General features: G+C 46.6%; 1 protein-coding gene across 6 annotated transcripts in view; it reads left to right on the top strand.

Annotated features, from left to right (window-relative positions):
- The first annotated feature begins 190 nt into the window (after nt 1-190).
- The window catches only part of CEP164 (centrosomal protein 164), a 37,499-nt gene continuing 13,079 nt past the window's right edge, over nt 191-24,610 (top strand). For 2 of the 6 annotated variants that reach the window (XR_006171034.1, XM_042832098.1), the window contains exons 1-13: nt 191-263; nt 1,341-1,434; nt 1,798-1,909; nt 2,289-2,499; nt 7,049-7,207; nt 8,311-8,388; nt 10,566-10,676; nt 13,059-13,493; nt 14,950-15,033; nt 16,623-16,706; nt 19,991-20,076; nt 21,636-21,785; nt 23,853-24,071. Coding sequence is in view for 5 of the 6 variants with exons in the window: in XM_042832098.1 (XP_042688032.1) it covers nt 1,353-1,434; nt 1,798-1,909; nt 2,289-2,499; nt 7,049-7,207; nt 8,311-8,388; nt 10,566-10,676; nt 13,059-13,493; nt 14,950-15,033; nt 16,623-16,706; nt 19,991-20,076; nt 21,636-21,785; nt 23,853-24,071 (1,811 nt within the window). In the remaining variant the exon portion in view is untranslated. The remainder of the gene's footprint in view (nt 264-1,340; nt 1,435-1,797; nt 1,910-2,288; nt 2,500-7,048; nt 7,208-8,310; nt 8,389-10,565; nt 10,677-13,058; nt 13,494-14,949; nt 15,034-16,622; nt 16,707-19,990; nt 20,077-21,635; nt 21,786-23,852; nt 24,072-24,610) is intronic. The other 4 variants (XM_042832099.1, XM_042832100.1, XM_042832101.1 and 1 more) reach the window with 4 other exon arrangements.

A 24,610-nucleotide genomic window follows, 5' to 3' on the forward strand; every position in this document is an offset into this window, starting at 1 on the left:
CGCCATGGCAACGCGAGGCGGCGCCCCCCCTTTTTTCCCCGAACTACAGCCCCCGGCATGCACTGCGCGCGCCGCCGCCCCTCAGCCAATCGAGAGCCGGGCGGTGATAGCGCTGACCAGTAGCGCTCGGGGGGGGCGGGCCAGTGAGGGCGTCGTGACCCGGATGTGGTTGCTGCGTGGACCCGGGCAACCCGTGGGCGTCCATGGAAGCAGCGGCGCGGCGGGGCCCGGCCCGATGAGCGCCCGTCGGGACCGAGCGAAGGGTGAGAATGACAGCCGGGTGCGGGGCGGGCCTCGGCCTGCTGAGCCCTCCTACAGCTCGAATGCTTCCGTCTGCTCGTAAAAGATTCCTTCTCGGGCTAGCTTTGCGTGACTCTGCCTCCGGGCCGCTACGGCTGCACGAACGCGTTGATTATCCGCGTGTGTGGGCGGGGGAGCGGAGAGGAGGAATAAGAGCGGGTAGGCTGATCCTGACGGCTGTGTCTGGAGCTGCCCGGATGAATTGCTGCCTTTCGGCCTCACTCTGCGACAGGGCTGTGAGCGTGGGTTGAACGGAGGGCACTGGAGGCTCAGCTGTTGGCTGGGACCGTTCGTGTGCCCGAGTGAGTGCTGCGATCTGCTGAGCTCGTGGTGATGAGCTCTGAAGGAGCACGGCCTCAAATCTGTGTCTGTGGAGTTTAAGTTACATACTGAAATAATTCTCTAGAGGTTAGAGATGGGACATGGTAAATTAAGATCTGCTTTTAGCTTCCAAAATGCCCCCTGGGAACATGGGAAAGGCCAATTGGGTTGCTGAGAGAAGCTGGCTCGTCCCTAGGCAGAGCAGATTCAGGCCAGGGATTTCTCAAAAAGCAGTTCTGCGGTCTGGGAAAACTCTTTCTTCTTACCATCTCTTATTTCAGCCTTCCCTTATCTGTCTAAAAAGTGCCCAAAGCCAGGGCTCGTTTTCTCTGTAGGTGCTGGAAAGCCTGGGGGACTCAAACCTCTCTGTCAGCATCAGCCTCAGGTCTTTGATCAGTGTTCCAGTGGGGGAGTGCTGTGAGCAGGGCAGAGCTGTGCCTGCCTCGTCTTCCTGTCCTTAGCTGATAGTGTTGTGACCAACTGTGTATCTTCTTCCCCCTTGGCACTGAGGTGAGGGTTTTCAGTTTCTGGCTGCCTTACTGCTTTGTTCTCAGTCTGCATCCATGCTTGGTGACCCCCAGCGCACCTTGTTCTCCTCCACAGTTCCAGTGCTGAGTTTCCTGTGAGGCACTGCCATGCACTGTGTGATGGGAAGTTTTGTTTCCGTCTGGCTGCAGTTGCTCCATGTGATTTTTGTGTCGTTTTCTTCCTGCTGCCAGGTGCAGGGAGCTATGGAAGGAGGTGTCGTACGCATTGGTGACCAGATCATACTGGAAGAAGATTATGATGAGACATATGTTCCCAGTGAGCAAGGTAATAGATGCTCATCCTCCTAGGAGCTGCAATAAGCAATTCAAGCTTGCTATGTTACTTCAAGGAGTGTTAAGTAAATGGGAACTGGGGAGAGCATGATTCAGGAGAGTGGATAAAAGGAGATGTCGTGTAGAGTTGAAAAGCCAGCTTTTTGATTGCAAGGGTATTTGCCATCTTGCAGTCTGAAGCTCTCTGCTTCACCAGCCAGGGAAGACATGTTGATACGTTTGCTGACACACAGACCTGTTTGGGTGGTTTTGAGTGGTGGGATTTCCATTGTGTCCATTGCTTTAGCTGTGGAAGCTGGCTTTGTGTACTGCTTGGTGTAGACCATCTCTACAGATTCCTGTTTTGTTTCCCTAGAAATCCTGGATTTTGCGAGAGACATCGGCATTGACCCAAAGGAGGAGCCTGAGCTGATGTGGCTGGCCAGGGAAGGAATTGTGGCCCCATTACCACCCCAGTGGAAGCCCTGGTGAGAGAACCCTCTCAGAAGCTGGTTTATAAGATTGCTGGTCTCTGCTGGCCTTCTCTGCTTGTGTTTATGATTGTCAGAGCAGGGTATCAGCTGGCAAGGGGAAAAAATATACACAGGTACTTCTGGGTTCTTTTGGGGGCAGTTGAGGAAGAGGGAAAAAGGTTTCACAAGTTGAATGAAGATGTGACCATTCTCAAGGAGGGCTTTTTCACCACACTGAAGCCTCTGGGTTCTTGGAGGCCTTGTATTGCTGTTCACTGAATGTGAGGTGATCGTGTGGTGCATATTTTTAGAGCCTTTGAAAGCCCTTGAATGAGACCATGTCTGTGCAGAGCTAAAGTTGCTGTTGTGTTCTCTCACTGTTTTTGCCACACAGCCAGGATGTCACTGGTGAGATTTACTATTTCAACTTCAACAACGGCCAGTCCACGTGGGACCACCCCTGTGATGACTATTACAGAGCGCTGGTCGCTCAGGAACGGAGGAAGCTGCTGGCACATGGCAGCTTGAAAAAGAAAGAAAAGAAGAAGAAAGACAAAAAAGATAAGAAAGACAAGAAGGATAAGCAGTCACCGAAGCAGCACACTGTAAGTAGGCTCTGCTGCACGCAGTGATTCTGGGGAGGAGCAAGAAGGCTGGCTGAGGATGAGTGGCTGTGGATTAGGGGTTATGTTGTACTGTTGCTGCTTTGGGATGGAAAGAGCAATCACTTGACTGGGGATCCCGTCAGGCTATGAGTCTGATGAAAATCCAAGGGAAATGGGATCACACACCCAGAGGTGCACATTAAAGGTGCACACCTTTAGTGGCTCTTTCACAGCCCTGTGATGCTATTGGTGAAAAGCACCTGGGCCAAGGTGGCTGGTTCTGTGGATACTGGCCATTCTGAAGGAAAAGTAAAAAAAGTAACCACGTTAAGCTCTGGACCTGAGTTTGTTGCTTTATGACATACTTTCATTAGGGCAGAGAACATTTATTTATTTTGCATTTTGTGGAGAGAGGGAGGGAAACTGGACAACACTTCGTGTGCTGAGGGATTTTCTGGATTTGCTTTTGGAGAAGACAGTAGAGGGTATCTGTGCTTGTTGCTGTAGTATCCACACACGGGATGCAGGTAGGCTGGTCACTATGCTTTTTGTAGCTGGAAGCATAGCCAAATGCCCTTTAGAATTCTAAGTGATGGAATTAATTCCTGCCTTCCTTCCATTAGCCTGTAAAGAGCTAAATATCAGTGGGGAAAGAGAGTTTTGTGTTGCCACTAAAAGCACAGGCATCTTTAACCTCAAGCCTTTAATATGATTATCTTTCTTTTATACACCTACAGATCACTTCAAGTGCTCTAAAAATTTGCACACCAATTTATATACGTGACACATTTATTAGATATAAATCTGTACTTTAAGTAAGATAAGTTTGTATGTGTATATATATATATATATGTAGTTATGTGATATGTGTCAGTTATGTGCTAATATTTATCTAGTTAGGAAATGCAGTGAGGGATTCTTCTTTCAACATCCTTTTGTCATGTACCCTGTGCTGTTCTGTCCCCTGGGCAGGAGAATCCTGGGCCAGAACCAGATAGCCAGATTAGAAATGAAGGCAGAGGGAGTCCGTCACACATAAATGATTCGTGGAGACAATTTGCAGGCATGGGGCCAAACAAACTGCATCCCACACTTGTATCAGCATTCAACAGGCCACGCCAAACCTTAACTGATGTGAAAACTGTAGGAAGTGGCCCACCTTTCAGCAGCTTTGATGTATACATCCACCAGGGCCAAGATGTACCTTTGGAAGTACGAGAAAATGTTCTTTTTAACTCCGTTGGGGCTATGAAGAGAAATCCGATTTTATTGCAAGCTAGAGAAGGAAGAAGGAGCCATGACATGACTCTCTTTGATTCCAGTCCCATGGGTGACTGGAATTTGCAGGAGTTGGTTGATGCTTCATATGTTCAAAAGCAGCTAAGGTTTCACAGCAGAGTGTCTCAGAGTAGAAGTAAGAGAGAAGTTCAGGATGAGGCTTTGGGTCAAGCTGTCATTCTTTGCACGAATGATGAGAGCATCAGCAGACCTAGGAGACAGGATTCAAAGCAAATGGAGCCAGTGGAACTAGGAGCAGATATAAAAGCAGACGATGTCAGTGGTGTACCAGAGAACCCATCCAGAGTTCCTCAAGAGATCATGGGTGTGCAACCCTGCTTGCAAGGAATAGATGCAAAGGGGGGAATTAATGTGTACCATCGTACATCAAAATGTGTTTCTCCATCTGTCAAAGATGGCTGTGGAGAAGATGGAGAAAGAGGTGATTCGATATCAGAATGTGACAGCAGTGACTGGGACAGTGCTCGTAGTGTTGATACACCCCAGATACTGGGAGTGAGCCATCAGTTCTCCTCTCCACACCGTGAGTCTGGAAGCCCAAAGGACCTGCACTTTTTCATAGAGGAGCCTATGCTGCCTTGTGCCTTCCTGACATCACCCATGTCTCAGATACGCAGTCCTGCCCAAAAATCAGAGAGGGAACGTAGCTCCAAGAGTATGAAATTGTTCCACGTGCTGCAGGAACATGAAGAAAGTGCCAGCTTAGAACCTGAATGTGTTAGGTTTGTGGTGGATTCCTGTGAGCAACTCACTGTTCAGGATTCTGATGGTGCTGCTGAAGGACAGAAAGAAATGAAGAAAGGAAATGGAAGGACAGATCAGGATCCCAGAGTGTGGGAGGATGGAGGCACAAAAGACTCGTGTGCTCCTCCTGAGTGTCTCTATCAGATGGCTGACTGCCAAGGAAGCAACAGTCCCTGTCAGCACACAGAAGTGTGGGTGACCCAGACCAGAAAAACTGCTGAGAATTACAGCGAAATAGAGGTTGGTGAAGGAACAGGTGAAAATAAGGTAGGACTTTGTCCTTTGTGATGGCACTTCTGTCACGAATCTTGAGAATTGAGATTGAAACCACACGTTGTAGCTAACCTTCAGGAGCAAAGGGAGAAGGCATCCTGTTAGAAGTTATATAAGGAAGTGTGACAAACTGCAAAATTTCCTCTCACATTAGTCTTACGTTAGGGAGGTGTCTTCTAAAAGAAATAAAGGGGTTATTGGCAGGGAATGCCAAAGGATGCAGCATTCCATACAAAATAGTCCTTAATTTTGGCTCTAAGATCCTTCATAGTAAGCACAGAAGTCAGTCTTTTCCCTCTAAAACCCACAGTCTGAATTGAGGGTGAAATAAGATTTTTTGAGGCTAAGAAGGCCCAGGGTGAATGTGTTGGTTAAGCTGTAAGGCAAAGCCATGTACAAGTCTAGTATGTGGACAAATGGACTCTCTTCCCTCTTAAATGAGAAAAATAGGAAAACATTTGAATTCTCTTTCCTTAAATAGTAGCATTGCTTCCATTGGTTCCAGATTGTTGTTTTTCAGGCAGTATGACTTAACACACTCTGGTCCTTGGATCAGTGTGGCAGTGGTCTTAGGACACCAAGAAGGTTTACAGGTGTGATGGGGCCCTCTGTAAATGTAACTTTCTTCTTCCTCTTTGAATACCAAACACCCCAAAAAAGCTGCTAGAAAAGCATTGCTCTGTGAACCTGGCACTCAGCTTGCAGCAGTGGGAGAAAGTGGAGAAGTGGGAAGTAGAAAGGGTAGGTGCTGCTCTCTGTCACTGTCTATCAGTGCTATGGAATATGTCCTGCAGCCTTCAACTCATAGAGCCCCCCTTTCCCTGGGAGGAACATTTCAGGTTGTCTTTGTCCTTAAGTAATTGCCTCAATTTAATAAGAACTGAGCAAATCTCTTGTTCTGAAAACAAAGCAAAACGTGCCCCGGAACTAAAAAGTCACTGTGTGTAGTGGCAATGAGTTGCTTTGCTGTAGTACTGCAGGTACCCAGCTGTGCCTCCACCAAATTGCTAGCTCAGATTTCTAATTAACAGCGTGTGGTAGTGCTCAGCTGATAATAACTATACCTATAAATATCAGATGAACTGCAGATTATCCAAGAAGTTTTAATTAGCCCACTGGAAGTGAGTTTATCTTTGCTGAAGGACAACTAGTGTCTAGTGCTCCACATGCATAGTTAATGGCCATCTGCAGAAAATAATTAGGTAAGCCCAGAATACATTATTTGTACTGTTAGCATTGATGTGGCACTGAGTTGGTGGAAGAAGGATCAGTATGCATTCATCTCCTTCTCCCTGTCCCTCAGTGTGCAAGTGAATTAACTCTGTTTTCAGTCTGTAATTTTGTATAAACACTGAGTACCAGGACTGTGATTTATGAATAAGCATGTGCTCTGCTGAAGCAACAGCACTTGGCCGTACTGGCATGCTGTAGAGAAAACCCTAGAGTACACTTGCTTCTAATTTAACTGGTGCAGTGTATCAAAGGTGAGACTTCTTGGGCAGTGAATTCCACAGAGTAAAACTGAACAGTCGCGTTTCTCAGTGGAAATAACTTGAGATGTCAAGCTTGCATTGTTCAGAGGTGAGGATGTTGGGTGGTTCCCAGGGCTCTTGATGTGCTTTGAAGGGTAAAGATATATTCAGGAGCTTCTTACTGATGTGCTGCAGCAGAACTCCTTTCCACTTTCAGTACTGCTGAAAAAGTACAGTGGTGTAAGGCAAGGAAGCAGCCTGGATTTGCGTCTAGAGATGCTAATTGCAGCTTGTGGAAAGTAAGAGACTTTCTTGGCTGCTGGATTCTCCTTCACTTGTTTCACGCTGTGCTGAGGAGCAGAGCAGAGCGAGGAGGGAAGCTACCCAATGTGCATAGGGTGTTGTGCTGGTAAGAGCCTTCCTCAGAGGGTGCTGTGCTCAGTGCATGTGGGTGTGTGAGTTAGCCTGACTGCTGGTAAGCTCTTGCTCCCATCTTGCAGTAATGGTCATTTGTTTTCTGGATCACCTTGCTGCTGTAAACTCGGTAACTGTATCCAGATGGGTCTTCAGGAGTTGAAACGGATGGGTAAATCAATCTGCTGTTTCCTACACACGTCATTTGCTGGTAATTGTTTGGTGTTAGCTCACAAGAACAACTTCTTGATGGTAGGTTCAATGCTAGCCAACGGTGTTTGCATTGAGGAATGCCTTCTGAAGCAAGTGTGAGCTGTGAACTCGTGTTCTTCTCTCCCATCCTCTAGCCTTCAGGCACCCTGCCAGCACCTGTGCAGGTGCCCCTGGGGAACCTTGCTCCTCTGCGTGGCCCTGTGGCTTCTCCAGCTGGCGTCCTGCGTGCCTCACTGCACTCAGACATGGGGAGCTCTGTGGATGCTGGTGTTGCAGACAGAGAGGAAGCTCAGGTAAGATTGTTTTCTCTGGGAGCATGCCCAGAGAAGCAGTCTATGCAAGAGGTCACAGGTTTGGTGTTACTTAAACATTTCAAAGACAGTGTTTGTGACCTGTCCTCTGTTTTAAAATGCTTTGGACTGAAACACTTTTACTATTCCACTATGTTTTTTTTTGTCTTTTGCTGTTTCTAGGGGGTTCAGTAATAAATTTTATTTCTTTAGCAGCTTGAAAGGCAGAATATTTTCAATAGTTGAAAAACTGTTGATTTGAAGTGAACTTTGATTTCTACCCAAATGGAGCATGATATACTGTACAGGTAGTGTAAGCTAATAAATAACATTCCTTTAATAAAAGTGATACAAGCAAAACATCTGGCACAGTCTTGACTGAATCTGTGTTCTGAGGCAGAGATAGATTTTTGCAGGTGTGCTTCTTTTGGATGGGAGCCTCTTTTTTTGTGAAACTTCACAAGAAATGTCATCTCCTAGCTGGATATGGCTCTATAAGGGTAGCAGCATCATCCTGAGCAAGTTCTCAGAGTTCAAAAACTTCCTTTCTATTGCCTGTTTTGGTGGGTTCGTACCTCCCCTGATACTTTGCCTCTCCTCTGATTTCCCTTCCTTTTTAACTTCACAATCTGTAAGCCCACTAGTGAGACCAAGGAATTGATTTGTGAAGAGTTCTTTAAACACAATGGCTGTAGATGAAGGGAGAAGTGAAGAGGAAGTGAGAGTGAGGTAGCTGACGTGTATTGGCTCCTCATATATGTCAGTAACCACAGTGCTTGAAGCCTCAAGGAGTGGAAAACGGTGATGCTACTCCAGTAATGGCTGATAGACTGTGGTGATTCAGTTTGACTTCAGGCTTCAATTTGCACTGCACTTCCTATGTGTATCTCTCAGTTGCCAGAAAGTGTCTACTCTTGTTTTGTACTCTGTAAATCCACATCTGCCTCCTGTATTTCCAGAATGTAGGCTTATTGCTGTGGTACGTTTCTCTGGCTCTGCTCCCTTATTTCCATGAATTACGGGCCCTCAAGTTCCTTCTGCACAGCCTATGGCATTGCAGAGATCAGAACTCAGTTTTGGCCGTTTCCTTTTTTGAATACATCTAGAGTCTCCATAGGACAACCGGACTCTTCAAAAACCTGCACATGGATCTCAGTGCCCTGGGATGCAGCTTTGAATCTGAGGTAAGAAAGGCACGATCAAACAGGTAACGTAGAACTACCCAAATAGAAGAGGAGCTATGGCACTGCACTGCCTGCGTGTGGGCTGCAGGAGGGAGAGCCCAGGAGCTGTACCCTAAGAGCTGTTTGTAATTCATGAGAAATAACAACCTACAGCAGGGCTGGGAGGGCAGCATATATGAGAAGCCAGATACCCACATCACTGCCCCTCTACAGAGAGTATCAGAAGGTAGATTTGTCCTTGAAGGAGAGTGCTTTCCAATCTGATAGATGGCATTTGATTTGACAGCACCTGAGCGTGAGGTGGAGCTTGAATTCCTGATGAGTGAATAAAGAGAAACTTAAAGCAACATAGGTGCGATGGGCAAGGCAGAAGTCATTTCTTTCAAGAAATGACAGAAAGAAGAGAGTCTCAGATCTGAGTGGTGCCATTGCTGATGCTGTGGGAGGAAGGGTTGATGAGGAAGAGGCATGGTTTGTTTCCTCATTGTTTTTTTTTCTGTCAGTGCAGAAGGAAGGCTTATTCTCAGCAGAAATTGCAGCGTTGTCATTTGGAGAGTGGAGGGGGAATTTGGTCTGGAGACACCATCCTCACATTGTTCATTTCCATAAGAATCTCTTAGGAACTTCATGGTGGACTGGATACGGCAGCTTTTTCTGTGTGTGGCAACATAAAACTCATTTTGTATCTTGCACTGCTGATGAATTACTCTCAGACTCTCAGCATCAGCAATGAGTTCAGTACACGCGTTGCCTTGTGCGGACATTTTGCTTTCCCTGCGGGTGTGCATTCTTTGCCAGCACTTTCTTAGCAGTGATCAGGCTTAAGATGACAAAGGGACAATGTGAAGTGCGTTGCAAGCAGCTCTAGTGATTCAGTCTGTCTGTGCTGACGTTAATCCTTTCTTAGCACTTTGAAAATTCTGTTCCAGCAATTGAAAGGCAAATTAATTTCTGTTAAAACATTTTTACTATTTCCCTCATCCTTTTCACAGCGTACAGAAAATTAAGCTGTAAACTCATTTGGAGAACTCATTCATAGAGCTGGACAGGAACTGCAAATGTTTGTAATAAAGTGGATGCAAAAAAAACCACCCAAAAAAACAGAACAAAAAGACTTCGACCCTCTCATCTCCAAACAAGAAGCCTGTCAGAGCCCAATTCGTCACTGAAATGTTAATGTGTCCAGGAGCAAAGGGTTGTCTTGGCATTTCAGTGACATGGCAAGGCTTCAGGAATCTATTATAAAATGGCAATTGCTGCCCAACAGCCAGGCTGTGTCTCAATAGCTAGTAACTCAGATTGGTGATATCTCAGCCCTGATAAAATATTAGTGCCCCATGGAAAATATAATTCACTCGTCACTCCATGAGAGGGCAGTAGAAAAACGTTCCTATGAGTGAGCTCTTATCCTGCATCCCATCTCTCCAGCTTTGTTCCAAAATGGAGAGAAGGAAAGAATTCATAAATCAAGCTCTGTGGGAGGTGAATCTAGGAAGTGATGGGGTGAAAACAGCTGGTTTCATGAAATCTGTGGATCAGGGCTGAATATTCATGTTTAAAGAAAAGAAATGTGAGAGTGTGGTGATGTGCTGAGGTTCAAGGATCCTCCTGAAAGGGACGAGAAGAGGAAAAGACCTGGAGGCACCTCTGGGTGCCTGGATTGAGGGTCCCATGACAGCAGGAGTAATCCACAGGCTGCTGTGCTTGCAGTTTGGGAAGCCTTATTGCTTTGCCTTCTGTACAGGTCAATCTCTGGGTAAACAATTGGAGTCAAGGGGGACCTTTATCTGATGGGGGATTAACATGCAAAGCTCTCTTAGCAGATGGAGATGTGTGAAAGGGAGCTCTCTCTGTAAATAAACATTATGCAATACAGTGTACATGTTATTGCAGAGATGTATACACAGGCAGCAGTGTTCCAAGGATATTAAACACAATGTATACACAAGCAGCTAGTTCCAAGGATATTAAAACATCCATAAAATATCAGTGCCTCGATGGCTGGTTGAAGGGGAGGGATGACAGATGTGTCACAGCCTTGCTCCTTCACATCCTGAGGAAGCATAAAGCAGAGCTGCTCTGCTCATTCATACTCAGGCCCTCACAGGCAGAGGACCCCAACAGCTCAGAAGGGTGCTGTGTGAGTATTGGCTAGCAGATGTTACCCCATTCACTAGGATAACAGCAAAGCAGAGGAGGAGAACTATGGCGGTCACCTGGCTGATGTCACTGAAGCTCATCTCCAGGACCAGAGGAGTCCCATGGAGGAAGCTGGCAGTCTGAGAGAGGTGATGAGTGGCTCTGACATTGCAGCCCTGCTTGCATGATGTCGCAGAGCTTTGCTTGCTGCTTCCAGTGTTGTGGTGTGGATCTGATTGTTGCTTAGCTTGTTTCTTTTGCTGCTTGAAGTATTATGTGTATGGAAAGAGGTGTAGACTTAAGAGCAAATGCTTTCCAGATGCTGCCAGACCTACCCCACTCTGTTCTTCTCTGCCTGGGACCAACCTGAAATCAGGAAGCAAAAGGGGAGCATGTTCAGCCTGCAGAGCAATTCTCTATGCAGTATGAGGTGGCTTGTTTTCTTCCCTCTCTTTTAAAGATAGGATTGTGAAGGGTTTTGTTGTAATCTCTCATGTTCAAGCTGTTAAAATCCAAAGTGGCATAGTCATCCTGTTTTGGGAGATGAATAAGATGCAGTTTTGTTGGCTGCTGTCTGCACTGATTTTTCATCCCTGGTTTGGATGCTTTTCCAAAAACCTGATCCCACTGGTATCAGTGTGGGTTGCTGGTTTTTTTTTTCCTGTTTATTTTCCTCCAGTTATGCTGATCAGTAGGAAGTCTGGAGATAATGTGTTTGATAGGCAGAAATTCCATGTTGGTGTCACACAGCTGCAGGTGAAATGTGTTACAGCTTGTGAGAAGATCAGCTAAAGCCAATTATAATCTGGATGGCTCTTCCTAGCCCCAAAATCTGTAGCAACTTCATGGTCTCTTTTTTACACAGGGAAAACCTTCCTTCTCTTCCACCTGTGTGTCTGAGTGTCACAGTTCCCTATTCTGGAGAGCTACACTTGTCATCATTAAGGTGTAGCATTAACAAAAATCTTCTGTATCTGTCCTTAAAATAGGATTCTACCAGGTAAAGAAATTATTCTGGGGTGTTCCAGTAGCTGAGGTAAATTTTACTGGAGAGAGGTCTTTGTGTGTGCAGTGTATCAATGGATACATCTGTATGTTGTTGTATGTGCTCCCCAAAGGGAAAGGTCTGTTTATGGTTTACAAGCCTAAGAATCCTGGTTGGTCTCATCTGGCACATCTTTTCTTGGACATTATCAGATGTCCTGGGGAAAGGCTCTCATGAAAACTGCAAACCAAATCTGGCCAAACAGAACCACATTTAGGGACTCGTCCCAGGTGCTCTTATCCCCAGATAAAAGGAAGCATCGTGAAGATGGGTCCCCTGGAAGATCACTAAAGGAATGGCACCACCACGTACATTTTTCTGGGTTCTGGCACAGAGATGTTAGCCAGGCCTTTGAAGAGCCTCCTGTGGCTGGCTAGTGATTCAGTGGTGTTTGTGAACCTCTGCTAACCAGGCACTGAACTGGAAACAGGCCATAAGCTTTCATTTATTACTTGGCAGATTGCAGGTGAGGCTCTGAACTGTAGTTTTTTTGGAAAGTACCCAGTGATTTGATTTCTCTGTCCTCCCCTCTGCTCTGATTGATGACTCTCTCAGCCCTGAGAAGGTCTCTCAGACAAATGATGTGCCCAAGACAGCCTTCCAGTTTGCCGCAGCTCCGTGTTCAGAACTGACAGCATTCCAGTTGCACTTTGATAAAAATACATCGTTAAAATATGCAGTCTGTATGGTACACGCTGTACTCAGGATGCAGCTAATGTTTGACAAGATACCACAGCATTAATAAACAGCGAGAAAGTAGGAAGTGCAAGCAGTTTTGTTTGCATACCGGCGAGGGAACCTTTTCCTGCTTCCTCCTGGCTGTCACGCTATTTGTTGTGAGTTCTGTGGGCCTCCCCACCTCTGGGAGATGCAGCTGAACCTTTGGGTGACTGAGTTCTTGCTTGGGATTGTTCTTCCCAAGGCCAGTGGGAGAAACACATTTCTTTGTCTAATATCTTAGTTGAGATTTGAACCAAACTGGGACTAGAGTGGCTGCTTAAATCAGTGCCTGCACTCGGCTCGTCCCACTGGGAAGCATGGAGGCTGCATCCTGCCTGCCCTTCTCTAGTTATTTTGTGCTAAATTTCTTGCAAACTTCCACTTGTGAGACAGATTCAATATAAAAGCTTTCTGCAGAGCTCTTGGGTCTGATGGTCCCTACAGCAGCCACTGCTCACTCTTAGCTACTCGTGATTACAAAAGCAGTGGGGTAATCTCAGCCTCAGGAAATGAATGAGTTCATCTTAGTGTTCTTTTCATTTGAAAGAGCCTGTATGAAAATAAAACCAAGCTGGTCTTGCTGAAGTCACCCAAAGCTTTGTGATTTTTTTGATTTTTTTTTATTTTTTTTTGCTTGCTGTAGAAGAACCCAGTGTTGTTTTCTGGTGTTGTTACTGGTTGATGCTGGTGTTGTTTTCACCCAGTATCCTCCCAGAGAGAGAGTAAAGAATGTTATAGCTGTAACTGTGTTTGACTTGCTGCCTAGAAGGAGTCTTTAAAATCAAGACATGCTGAAGAAGAGTCTTCCTTGGATTCTGGTGACACGTGCCCTCCAACTCCAGTTAAAGCCCTTTCTGGAGATGCTCACTGTAGGCTGTCTGACCAGAACAAAGAGGAATCTGATGAGAAACTCGCTGGGAATGAAGGACTGGGTGAGAAAGCTGCTGAGGTGCAAGGTGACGTCTCTGCAGCTGATGAGCTGCCACAGTCTCTGGAGGAAGGGAAAGCAGCAGGGACAGACGTGCCCAGCAGTCCTGGGCAACCTCGAGCTGCATCTCCAGATGCTGAAGCTGCTGAAGCAGATCAGCTGGCAAGCCTGGCTGTCACCGTTGACACCGTGTCTGTTGATGAAAATATAGTAAATGAAATGAGGGAGGAAGCAGCTGATGTGAAAGCTGACAGCAGGCTGGATGCTGGCAAAGTAAGCGACCTGCCTGCTTGGGTTTGGTTTGGTGTGGAATCTGCTGTGGCTGTTCCCATTGCTTTGTAAGGCCCTGATTCAGGAAAGCATTTGGAGCACTTGCTCATTTTCTGTTTAGTCAGCATAAGTGCTTTCCTAATCAGCAGTGTGTTCCTATGGGGAGGTGGGGGTGGCAATAAGTGCTCTGAATTCCCAGATTGGTTTCTTCAGTACTGAGCTAGGAAATATTCTTCTCTGCATACACGAAGTGCTGTCCAAAGCAACTGACAGGCAAAAACCCTGGACTGTGACGCATGTTTCAAGTCTTAGAGGAGAAATAAGTCTCAGCTTTCAGTGCTGCCATCTGTACTAAGCAAGCAGGTTTTATAATGAAGTTCACACCAAGCTCAGCTGTCTGTACTGCTTTGTTTCTCTCCTTCTGTTGTTTCTCTCAGCTTATGTAGAGATGGGGCTAAAGTGTAAAGTGAGCTGCCAGCTGTGATGTTTACAGCTCTGCAGGATGCTGAGAGGGAAGCGTGAGGTCAGGGGAAGGGCCATACCTAGGGGCTGGCTCCCGAGCTGCAGCTCGTGCCCAGTACCTTTGTAGTGCTGCCTGGGAGGAGAATTGGCAGCACTGAGCTGCACCAGGGCACTCGATTGTGCAGGCTCTGGCAGGAGATGAACTGCTCTGCATCATGAGGTGCAGGTGGGTTAACAGCCTGGACCTGCAGCCACGATGTCAGATGCACACCTTTCAGTTCACCTGTCTTCCAGAAGCGTTAAAATGAGACCTGAAAAATGATGCCTCTTCAGTCTATTCTCTTCCTGATAATTTTGGTGATTTCTCTGGTGTGTAATGTCTAAGAAATGATAAACCATATGACTGATTCTGGAAAATGTGTGCTTTCCTGAAGAGCTTAAAACGGAAATCTTTGCTTTTATAAATGCTCTCTTTACATGTTTGGTTTGCTGAAGTCAGCCGGACTGCATGGGTGTTAATGTTAAGCAGTTCTGTATTGTTTCACTGTGACTGGGAACATAGGAATCTGCACTGCAAGTAGGGACAGCAAGGTGCTGGATTTTTGAAGTGGTGGAAAAAGCTCTGTTCTGTGTGGCTTCATGATTTACTTGGTGGCCCAACGGCTTCTCAGAGCTGTGATGATCCTTGCAGAAGGAATGAGGCAGTAAGCTAGTGCCCTTGTCAGGGGTATTTGAAGAGCACTTCTTTGCCTTCCTCAGTCCCATCTCCTGTGTGCATCCTCCTTTCCCAGCCCTTTCTCTGTGGCATTCTGTGATTGTCTTGTGAGTTACACCCTTAGTGTCTCCTAACATGTTCGTTCACCTCAGACACTTGCTGTTTTTCTTCCTCACGGTATACAGAGACCAGATCTGTCTTCCAGTTATCATTTGTTGTCTTTTTAGTTGGAAATGCCTAAATGAAGCTGCAGGGCTAACAAATGTACATATCTCCTTTCAGCCTTCCAAAGTATCTGAGAGCAGTGAATGCATGGAGGACTTGCAGGCTTCTAACCACCTCGACCAGGAGCTGATCCAGCATGTGGTGAGTCGCCAGGAGCTCCTTATCCCTTGGCTATGGGCTTTGCATCCCTCTGGGAACACAGCCAGCGTAAGGCTATAGCCATCTCTTGTATCCCTAACTCATGCAGTGACCTTACTGTCTGGCACAGATCACCTGTGTCACCCTCTGCTTAGCTCCCTTTGGTATTCAGGAAGACTCTTGGAATACTGAAGCACACTTGTGCTTAGCAAATTCCTGAGCCAGCACAGGCTGTATTGGATGAAGTGGCTTGACCAAGGACTATCTGTTTGGAGAGCAGTGCTTCAAGAGCCAGCTCTTACTCTGAAAGCCCTCTAGCTCCAGAGATGTGCTTTCAAGTTTGAAGCCAGACCCAAGTCAGGCACTCAGTACGATTTCCAGGTCTGCCTGTGTGGTCCTGTCATGTGTATTGCCCATGGTAGGAGGCTTGTGGTAATTCTGCAGTCAGGTGTGGTGAGAGACTTGTACTGAGCAGGAATTGCAGAAAAGTGCAGGTTCATTCTGAGGGTGAGGTAATAGCTCTGGCAAAGTAGGTCACTCATAGCTGAGACTCCACTTGGATAATTGCAAAGTGGAAAATAATAAGCGATATAAAATCATGCTTTAAGGGATGAAATAGCTTTTTCTAATGGAAATGTGCATGGCTGAGAGTCCTGGCTCCTGAAAGTTCCAGGGGGAGAACATGCAGGAGGATAGCCCTGAGGTGAGGGGTGAAGTGCCCATCAGCATCTCTTCATCTCTGCAGGAAACTGCTGCTGCCATCTGCCAGTGGGAGCGGAGGCAGCATGGCCAGAAAATGGCTGCGAATATCATTATCTATCAGTGTTAGTATGAGCCTGTGTTGGCAAGTGGCTGCTGCATCAAACAATACCTTTTCTAGAGCTTGCTTGTGGGCATGCGTGTGTGCTCTCTCGCACGCTGTGTGTGCAGCCGAGTGTGTGAACCCACAGCCTCTGCCAGTAGGGAGAATTCGGAGCGAGTGGCCCATGGGCAACTTGCAGGAGCTGACTTCAGGAAAAAATATCTCAGAAGATCTGCACCAATACTGGGAATAGAGCAGTAGAGGGTTGGGGCTATAGATGCACTGTATCACCTGTGCCTGCTGTGATCTGTGGCATGGAAGAACGCGTGAGGTGGTGTGGCAAGGCTCACTGCCCTGAGGCAGTTCATGATGCCCTTATGTGGAATTGCAGCTTGCTGGCATTGCAGGGAGTTTCCTTTGGGACCATCAGGGAAGAGAGCTGCAGTGCAGTGCAGTGCCAGGGCCCCACCTGTGATGGTTCACACCGGTAGCTCAGTAACCTCTTACCTGTGTGTGTCCCTATGGGTTGGGAAACAAAACCCAACTTGCTGCTGCCAGGGCCATCTGACTGCGATACAGATGTAATCTGTGCTTGGATGGAGGCCTGAATCTCAGTGTAGCCATCTCCCGTGTCCTATAAACCTTTCTAATTGTAGTGGCTCTGGATATTTGAACCAAATTGCTGTCAGTGGGATGATGAGTGAAGATTCCTAAGCGTGTTCAGATTTTTTTCTAATTTGTCAGGATCTCTCATGGGACGAGTGAACTGATCCTATCCTTTCTTCTTCAGGACTTGGCTTTCCAGAGCCAGTTTTCTGAGCGGGTGTTGGATGTAGATGCTCTGTCTCCTGCTTTAGACAAGTCACTATGCAAGGTAAGTGCTTTATCTATGATTAGGGACCAATCTTGGAATGGGCAGGTTAAAACACTGCACTGTGGCATACTAATAGCAGGATGAAGCTATTGGCATAAAGATTTTGAGGCAGATGGAGCACTGTGACTTCAGGGAATGGATGAGAGCAGCAGTTCTAGCTCAGTGTTGTGTCTGCAGAGATGCAGGGAGTTGCAGCCACTCCTGTGAGGAGAAACTACACATATCATTCTCTTGGGAAGAGCTGGTTTGTGAGTGATGCATGCATGCAAGCTCACAAGTGTGTGCCTTCACTGCCTCCAGTTACATGCATAGATAACTGGCTTTCCTAGGGAGTGCAGGGAAGCAGAGTCTGTTTGGCTTTTTTCCTGTTGTGCGTGTTGGTTCTGCTTAAGAGAAAGAAAAGATGAAGAGAACTTGTGTAACAGAGCATAGTAGCAGAAAATGAAGAAATGGAGGTTACCTTCCACGGACAAAGAAACTTAATTTTAGGCATTTGCTTGCCTTGGCTGCTTTCATGTAGGGGAAACAACAGGATCCTTCCAGTCAGTCTGTGGCATATGAAGGAGTGTACACATGCATGAACACATCTGCTTCCTATATCACGCTGGCCCCATATGTGGCTATGTTATGGCAGTTCTGACTGAGGATTGCTGTGGCTCTTGAGATTTTTATCCTTGTCTTCTCAGCGTGTTGCCAAGTCGTCCTTCTCAGCCCTGCACTCCTATTGAGCTCTCCCAGCTCTCCCTCTCCTGCACCATCTCAGCTCATCAGCGCGTTGGCTGGAGGAGCATGCTGCACAGTGAGGCAGAGGGTCAGGCTCCAGCTGGGGTTTACTCAGCCTTGCTCTGATTGTAAGTGAGTTGATCAGCTGCATTGGAGGAGACCTTGAGTGGCAAACTCACCACCTGTCCAGCAGAGAGGAGCAATCCAGTTTGTTAGGTTGTCTGGAGAATACACCTGTCCTCTTGTGCCTAATAATGAGCATAATCAGATGTGAAGGGAAAACAAAACATATGCCTGCTGTGTTCTCCCCCTTTCCCTCTTGCTACAGCACAGTCATCGTGCATACAAATGTCTTGTTGGAGCAGACACATTTTGAGTTTTTTACAGCCTTGTCTTGAGGAGGGAGAGGTGGATTTGAAATGGTGCCCCCCGCAGAACTGCAGCTGCTCTTTTGTTCAAAAGACAGAGGCTATTTCAAAATGAGACTCCAGAACGTTGGAATGTGATTATTTCCATGTAATGGACTTGCCTTGCTTTGAATATACTGGCAAAATATTTTTTTTTTTTTTTTTTTTTGAATAAAAAAGACCTCTTCAATGGTGCTACATATGCACGACATTGGAGGCTTTTGGTTAGCGTGTTTTGGCAGGAGCTGTGTTAGATTGCAGTGGCAGTGTGGGCTGCTCTCTGCTAGACTTGACTTCTCTGCTGGCAATGGGAAGGTTGCTCCTTTCACCCTTCACTTAGCAGGCATTTAAAGTGCTGGCATCCTCTTTGCTGGCATTGTTACCAAGCTGAGGTTGATGGTGGTGAGGAGCTGGAAGCAGGCATGGCATTGGAGCTGTCACGTGCTGGAGACCATAGATATCCTCCTCTCAAGGCCTCTTGGGGACTATGCTGTACGAAGAGGAGACAGCCTATTATCTGTCATCCTGGCTTTGTATTGTGAGCGTGAGATCTTTCCTGGGGGACTCAGCCTGGTGTCGAGCAGGACAGAAGACCAAGCTGCCAGCAGTACTCAGTGCTTCGCAGGGTCTGCTGGGGGTCCTGGAACAACAAGAGGGTTAAGGCCCTGGGAACTTCACAGGCAGGGCTTAAAATCCAGCCCTTCTTCCCTGTGGGCACAAGCTCTATTCGCCTTTCCAGATACGTCTGCATATTCCTACAGGGATTTCTGGGGAGATATGTTGGGCAGGAATGCAGAGGAGGTCCCAGACATGGGCTCAGCAGTGTAACCTGTAACTCACCATCTTTATTGCCCAGAAGACCTCGTTCTTTGTTTTTCTGGCTTCTTTCCTCGCACAGGCAGCAGTGACAGAGCCTGTTTTGAGCCAGGTGATGTTTTCTGGGCTCCTCAGTTCTCAGGAATTGAAGTCATTATTTAGGCTGGAGAGGTGGGGAGCTGCTGGGAGAGTTCTGACCAGGCTGATGTGATGGAAGGTGACAGCACTTGCAGGGAATCCTTCCGCTGTTTGCTCTGCTGAACATTTGCATAAATTACTGCTGTTTTAATTGTGTTATTTTGGCCCTGCTCCCTATTACATTCCTGCATGGCAAGGTCTGAGCTCACCTGCCATGTGTGGTCCCTGGAATTTCTGGATGGGCTCTGGGGACCCATATGTAGCATCCAGAAACCTCATCAGGCAGGATGGGCTGTTGGTTCTTTCTCATGTAGGACTGAGGGTTTGAAGAGGGGGCCTGTTTCCCCTTGCTTGGGTGAATTACACAAGTGTGTGTGTGTGTGTCTGTCTGTCTGTCCTTGCTGGAGGGACAGAGGTACCTGGTAGATGGCAGGTGGGAATAAGAACAGCTAATTATTTTATATTGAAAAATTTGTTATTTTAAGTATTTCCTACTTCATAAATAAGCTACCTGAAGTCACTCTGAGCCTGTTATTGAGGGACCAGTTTAGTCAGCAGCATCCAGACTGATCTGTTCTGGAGATAGTGGTCGGAAGTCTCTGGGTAGGTGTGACTATATCGTATGGTGCCCATTGTGGTCTGTTTGGGAACCAGGATTCAAGGCAGAACTATTGTAATTCTGGTCACAATCGGTGCATCAGTTTTCTTTATGGCCACAGTACATTATTTCATGTTTGTATATGTGACATTCCTGCTTTAAAAGATTTGTCCTGCATTATTCAGACAGTTTATGGTTACTTGGATATGTAAGATGACCTCTGGGGGGGAATAAACAACCAAAGCTGATGTTGAGAGTGCTGTGTGCTGGCAGAGTTCATCTTCTGTACTGAAAAAAACAACCCTGAGACCAATAATAGTAACACAACCTGGAGAGCTGAGCTTCCTGATGTCTCTGTGCTGATGGAGCCATTCCTCCATGTGTTCCCATGGTATCTCAGGACCTTGGTTACATGCAAGAGAGGAAATTAACGCGTTCAGCTGGGCATTCTGGAATGCCCTGTGGATGCACTTTAGTCCCAGGGCTTGGTGCTGGTATGTTAGACCAGAGTGCTCCTGCTTTTTGGTGGAGCCACGTAAGTTCTGGGAGGCTTTGATGGCAAAGGAGCCAGCAAACTCCACACTGTTTGCTTTTACCTGCAGGCCCAGGAGCTGGGAGAAGAGGAAAAAGACCAAAGCAAAGCCAGTATAGATGAAGAGCAAAGCAAAAGAACAAAAGCTGCTGTGAGGTATGGTACAAACAGAACTAGAAAGGAGGCACAGACAGCTCTAGCTCCAAGTGACTTTCCTGTCTCATCTGTCCCTGCTGTGCTCAGGTCACTGTAACCTGTACAAGAGTTCCCTGCAGAGCACTCTTGAGTTCCTGCAGTGTCTCACACAGTCTCTTCCATTCAATCTTTCTTTTCTCCCACCACCCCTTTAGTATCACCTCAGCAGATTTTAGCATTGTTTCAGCTTCTGGCTGGGAAGACAGCAAAACTGCCTGCCTTGCCCTCCTCATGACTACTCTGAGATGTGGAGCTGGCTTTTCCATTTCCTTTATAGCTACATGGCTTTTATCTAAGGCTGTGAAAGTCACTCTCTTGCCATGATGGTCTGTTTTCTCATTATGTTATGCCTTGTGGTATTTAACACAGGTGAATTGAGCCCTAGCCATTGCCTGATAACAAACATTGCAGGTTTTGGGGCCAGTCAGTGCTGGTTTGGCAGGAGAGTTTAGCTCCAAAGTGAACAGTTCCACTTCCTTCCTTAGAGGAGTCTTAAAGCCACTTGGCTTCTGTTTGGCCAAGCACAAATGCTAAGCTGTTTTGTTATCCTGCTTTGTGGACATCTCTATAACGCAACAGCTGTAACCCCAGGAGCAACACAGGTTTCCCCAACCTTTAGTTGCTATGAGGATTAGACTGTCTAGGGGAGGTATTTTCCCCCGTTTGTGGAAACTTGTTTAAAGCAGCTGTAATGTTGTGCTGAGCAGAGGGCTCTGTGGTCTCTAGAGCATCCTGCTCTGCCTTTGAGAGTTGCAACATGTGGCGTTTATAGATGAATTGTGTCAAAACTCTTAGCCTCCACACAGAGCTACACAGCATTCTGGGGCACAGGGAACGAAGAAGCTGTTGCTTATGCCAGGAAAACCTGTGAACGGAAGAAGCTGCAGTCCATCTTAATGGCTGGCTGTGTGCAATTGGGATTCACAGCTTTGTGCTTGGAGGAGCTGTTCACATGAAGGTCCCTAAAAATGTGTTCTGCCCAAGGAATTCTCTTTATCACTTAGTACCTGCTTCCCAGCTATGAATCCTCCCCACTCACTCTGCCTGTACAGCTACGTTGTGCTTGCTTAATCTCTCTTCTCTGTGCTTCCAAGATGAAGTAGAACCACAGATGTAAACATGCCTGCCAATGTATTTCCATCTCTAATTTAGACTACAATATGAGTGTTACTAATAGGGCTGATTTATCTTGGGGAAATTCTGTAAGGACTTGCAAAGAGAGGGAGGTAATCCGGCAAAGATATTCGACGTTTTGAGGTTGACAGACAAATTACACCCTCAGCTGCCTGTTAGTCTGGCAGTGCTCGAGGTGGTGTGAATGGTTTGGAGCTTTGTCGGGGCTTTGGCAGCCCCGTATTGGACAAATGAAGCCCCTTGGCAGGCATGAGCTCGTGCTGCAGACTGCCCATCTTGAGTCAGCTGCTCATCCCGTCTTCCCTCTGTCTTTGTCTGCTTGGAGCAGTCACTACAATCTGATCTATGCTAATCTGATATTCTGTTACCTTTTTTGTGCTGCGAAGTGAGAGGGATCAAAGTGGTGGTGAAGCATCAGAACAGAAGTGTGTTGCTTTAGAAAATGCCAATCAAGAGGAGGCTGTGGCCCTGCAGCTGGATGAGGAATTGCCGGATAGCCTAATCGATCTGGAAGAACTTGCAGCCCTGCAAGAAGCGTAAGGGCTTCATTTAAGTCCCTAGTGTTGTATGCATAGCAGTTTTTGTTCTTTCTTTTCTGTTCTCCCCATTATTTGAAGTTACTGTGTGAGGCTGGCACGCTAGGAGATGCAGTTTGGTGGGCACAGCAGAGCTTGAGAGCATCTCAGCATGCAAATCCAAGCAGCTGTTCTCCTGGCAAGAGTGCCAAGGTAACAATCTGTCCTGCGGAGGGTGAGAACAGCAGCTCAGCCCTTGGGGTCTGTGGCACAGGACTCTGTGGTATGGAAAAAGATCTGTTTACTTTGTACTTGGAAAAGCCTCCTTACCAGCATCACTAATGAGGCTAAGCATTTACACACCTAATATAAACAGTTTTCCACAGCAGTTTGCTTGCTGAGCAGTACTGAGATTGGAAGGAGGGAGGGGAAAAAAAATCCTCTCACTTTTAGAGTCCCTGGGAATGCTGTTTGGTTTGGGATAACGAGGTCAGAGCAGAAGATGGGAGAACTGAGTTTCTCTGCAAAAGCCAGTGGTCTGTCACAGTAGTAAATTGGTGGAGTTTGCTGATAGGTACCTGCAGTTTCACTGCAATGGAAGTTCCCAGTAGAGGAACATGCTGACTTTGCTTTCTGTGTCAAATGACAGATCAGCAGAAGTAATTGGAAAAAATAGGCAATGCATCTATCAAGACAAAGTGGTGAAGTAGCAATCTTTGGTTTGAAGACAAGTATCTCCTTTTTTTTTATTATTTGAAATTGTGTAAATGTGCATGTGTTGGTTGGGTAGTTATTTAAACAAAGATTTGAGCAGAAAAGAACAGTTTTAGGTGGAAGTACTTGAAGTGCTTCGCAGAGCAGCCTGATAAATGGCACCTCCTGCAGGCATCTGTGCAGTTGGCCCGGAGCATGCAGTGTTACAGGGGAGCAGTAGTGAAACAGGATTTTCCAGGACCCAGCTACCCTTTCCTCTCTCTCTGTTCTTTTGCTAATGGCTGCATGAGTAACCTTTTCTCTCTGACTCAAGGTTATATTACTAGAGCTGCTATTTCCCTGATTCCAGGCAAGACAGAGATCTCTGCCTTATGCTAGCAGTCTCGGGGCATGATGAGAAGACCTTGCTGCTTCAGCTTTCACTAGCACAGAATAAGAATTTTGTCCTTAGACTAATCTTCATTTCTCCCTCTTCCGTTTCAGCCTCTTTCAGACCTTATAATTTTGCTACTCTATGTCTGAAAAAAAAAAATACTTAATTAGAAACAGATTGGTTTTGAATTTTTGGAGAGCTTAGGGCTTTCTGTTGCCTAGGGCTGGCAAACTCCCAGCACACTTTCGATTGCAATTGGAGAAAAATACCTGGTCCATTAGACATACATTGCCAATCCCTGGGTTAGAAGCTGGTGCTGATTGCATCTGCTTTTATGGTCCTAGGCAGGATTTCACAGCTGCTAGATCCTTGGTGAGGTGAGGCTGTGTTTCCCTCACGAGGTGAGCTGTAGCAGGTCCAAATAAGAGCCGTTCAGGACCTAAGTTCTGTTAGGACTATGTTTAATTTATCAGTCAGAGTTTAGAAGTCAATGAGAGTTCCAATCAGTGGTGCCTGGGAACGTCCCCAGGCTGGCTTGAAGCTTGGAGGATCAGCTGTGTGTTCCTCAATGGCCTTGTAAAAATGCTCGCCTGTGTCTGCAGCACAGGAAAGTTCAGGATGTAAGGCTGGAGAGTTTGGCTGGCAAGCAAGGGAATGGATTTGTTTTCCAGGCATGTTGTAGGGAACAGTGACAGCATGAGTTCTGTACCAAGCTTGTCTTCTACCTGTGTGCCCTCCACCTGCCTCCACTGCTGTTCCTCACCTCCTGTGAGCAAAACAGCAAGTGCTCCACAGCAGCAAATAAAAAAAAGAAAACAAGTGGCTGCAATCCAGTGGAGATTCTGCATTTACTTTCCCTTCATGGAGAGGAAAGCTTGTGGAGTAGGAGGCTTTGAGATTTTTGGTTTGGAGGTGATACTGTGTGTGGGAACGCTGCTCGTTCCCTTTGTGTTACTCAGTTCTCTCACCCTTTTGCCAAAGGAGCTTTTTCCTTTTGATAGGCAACCTGAGAAAGAAATAAAACAAGAGCAGTCCTTGACCCAGTCTAGTGAAGAATCCCTGGAGGGAATAGCCAAGGAGCTGGAGAAGGAGGTTGAACAAGACAAAACGCACTCACTGCAAGCAAAGGAGGAGAAAATCCAGCAATTCCAAGAGGAAATGAGGCTACGGGAGGAGGAAGAAACTCAGAAGCTTTATGAGCGAAAAGAAAAATCCCTCAGGTACTCTTTTGTTTTTCCTATTTCTCCTCCTGAGTCTTTCCCAGGTGTGATTCATTGCTGGTGGCAGCAAGTTTGTGCTGTGTTATAGGCCACCGAGAAACAGGAGCTGCTTTGTGGAGCTGTGGGTGAAGGAGGCAAGAATAGAGCTCTTGAGGTGAAAAGGAGCATGGGGCTCCATCCTGACAGTGGCAGTAAGGATCTGCACATCCTGAAATGGGCAGTGGTCTGCTCTCAGTGCTGCCAATGCTCAGAGCAGAGTACAGCCTGCCTGAGGAAAGCTTTCTCCCTCGTAACAGGCAGAGAGCATCTTCCTTGTGTCCTGTCAGAAGAGCTATGATTCGAAACACATGCAGCTCTCATAGAGCTGTGAACTTGTCTCTTATTGTTAACCTGGGAGAAGTTTCTAGTTCACTGCTTGGAGCTTTACCACCTGGCAGACTTTCAAATCTTGGTCTAAGTGGTAGTAATAGGGCTGGAAATTGGGGCATTAGAGAAGATGAGGTTACCCCAGAGGAACTATTTGAAGCTCTGGTACTGCA

This window comes from Centrocercus urophasianus, unplaced genomic scaffold, assembly GCF_019232065.1.
Source record: "Centrocercus urophasianus isolate 14NV4802_14NV808 unplaced genomic scaffold, USGS_Curo_1.0 seq_37, whole genome shotgun sequence".
NCBI lineage: Eukaryota > Metazoa > Chordata > Aves > Galliformes > Phasianidae > Centrocercus > Centrocercus urophasianus.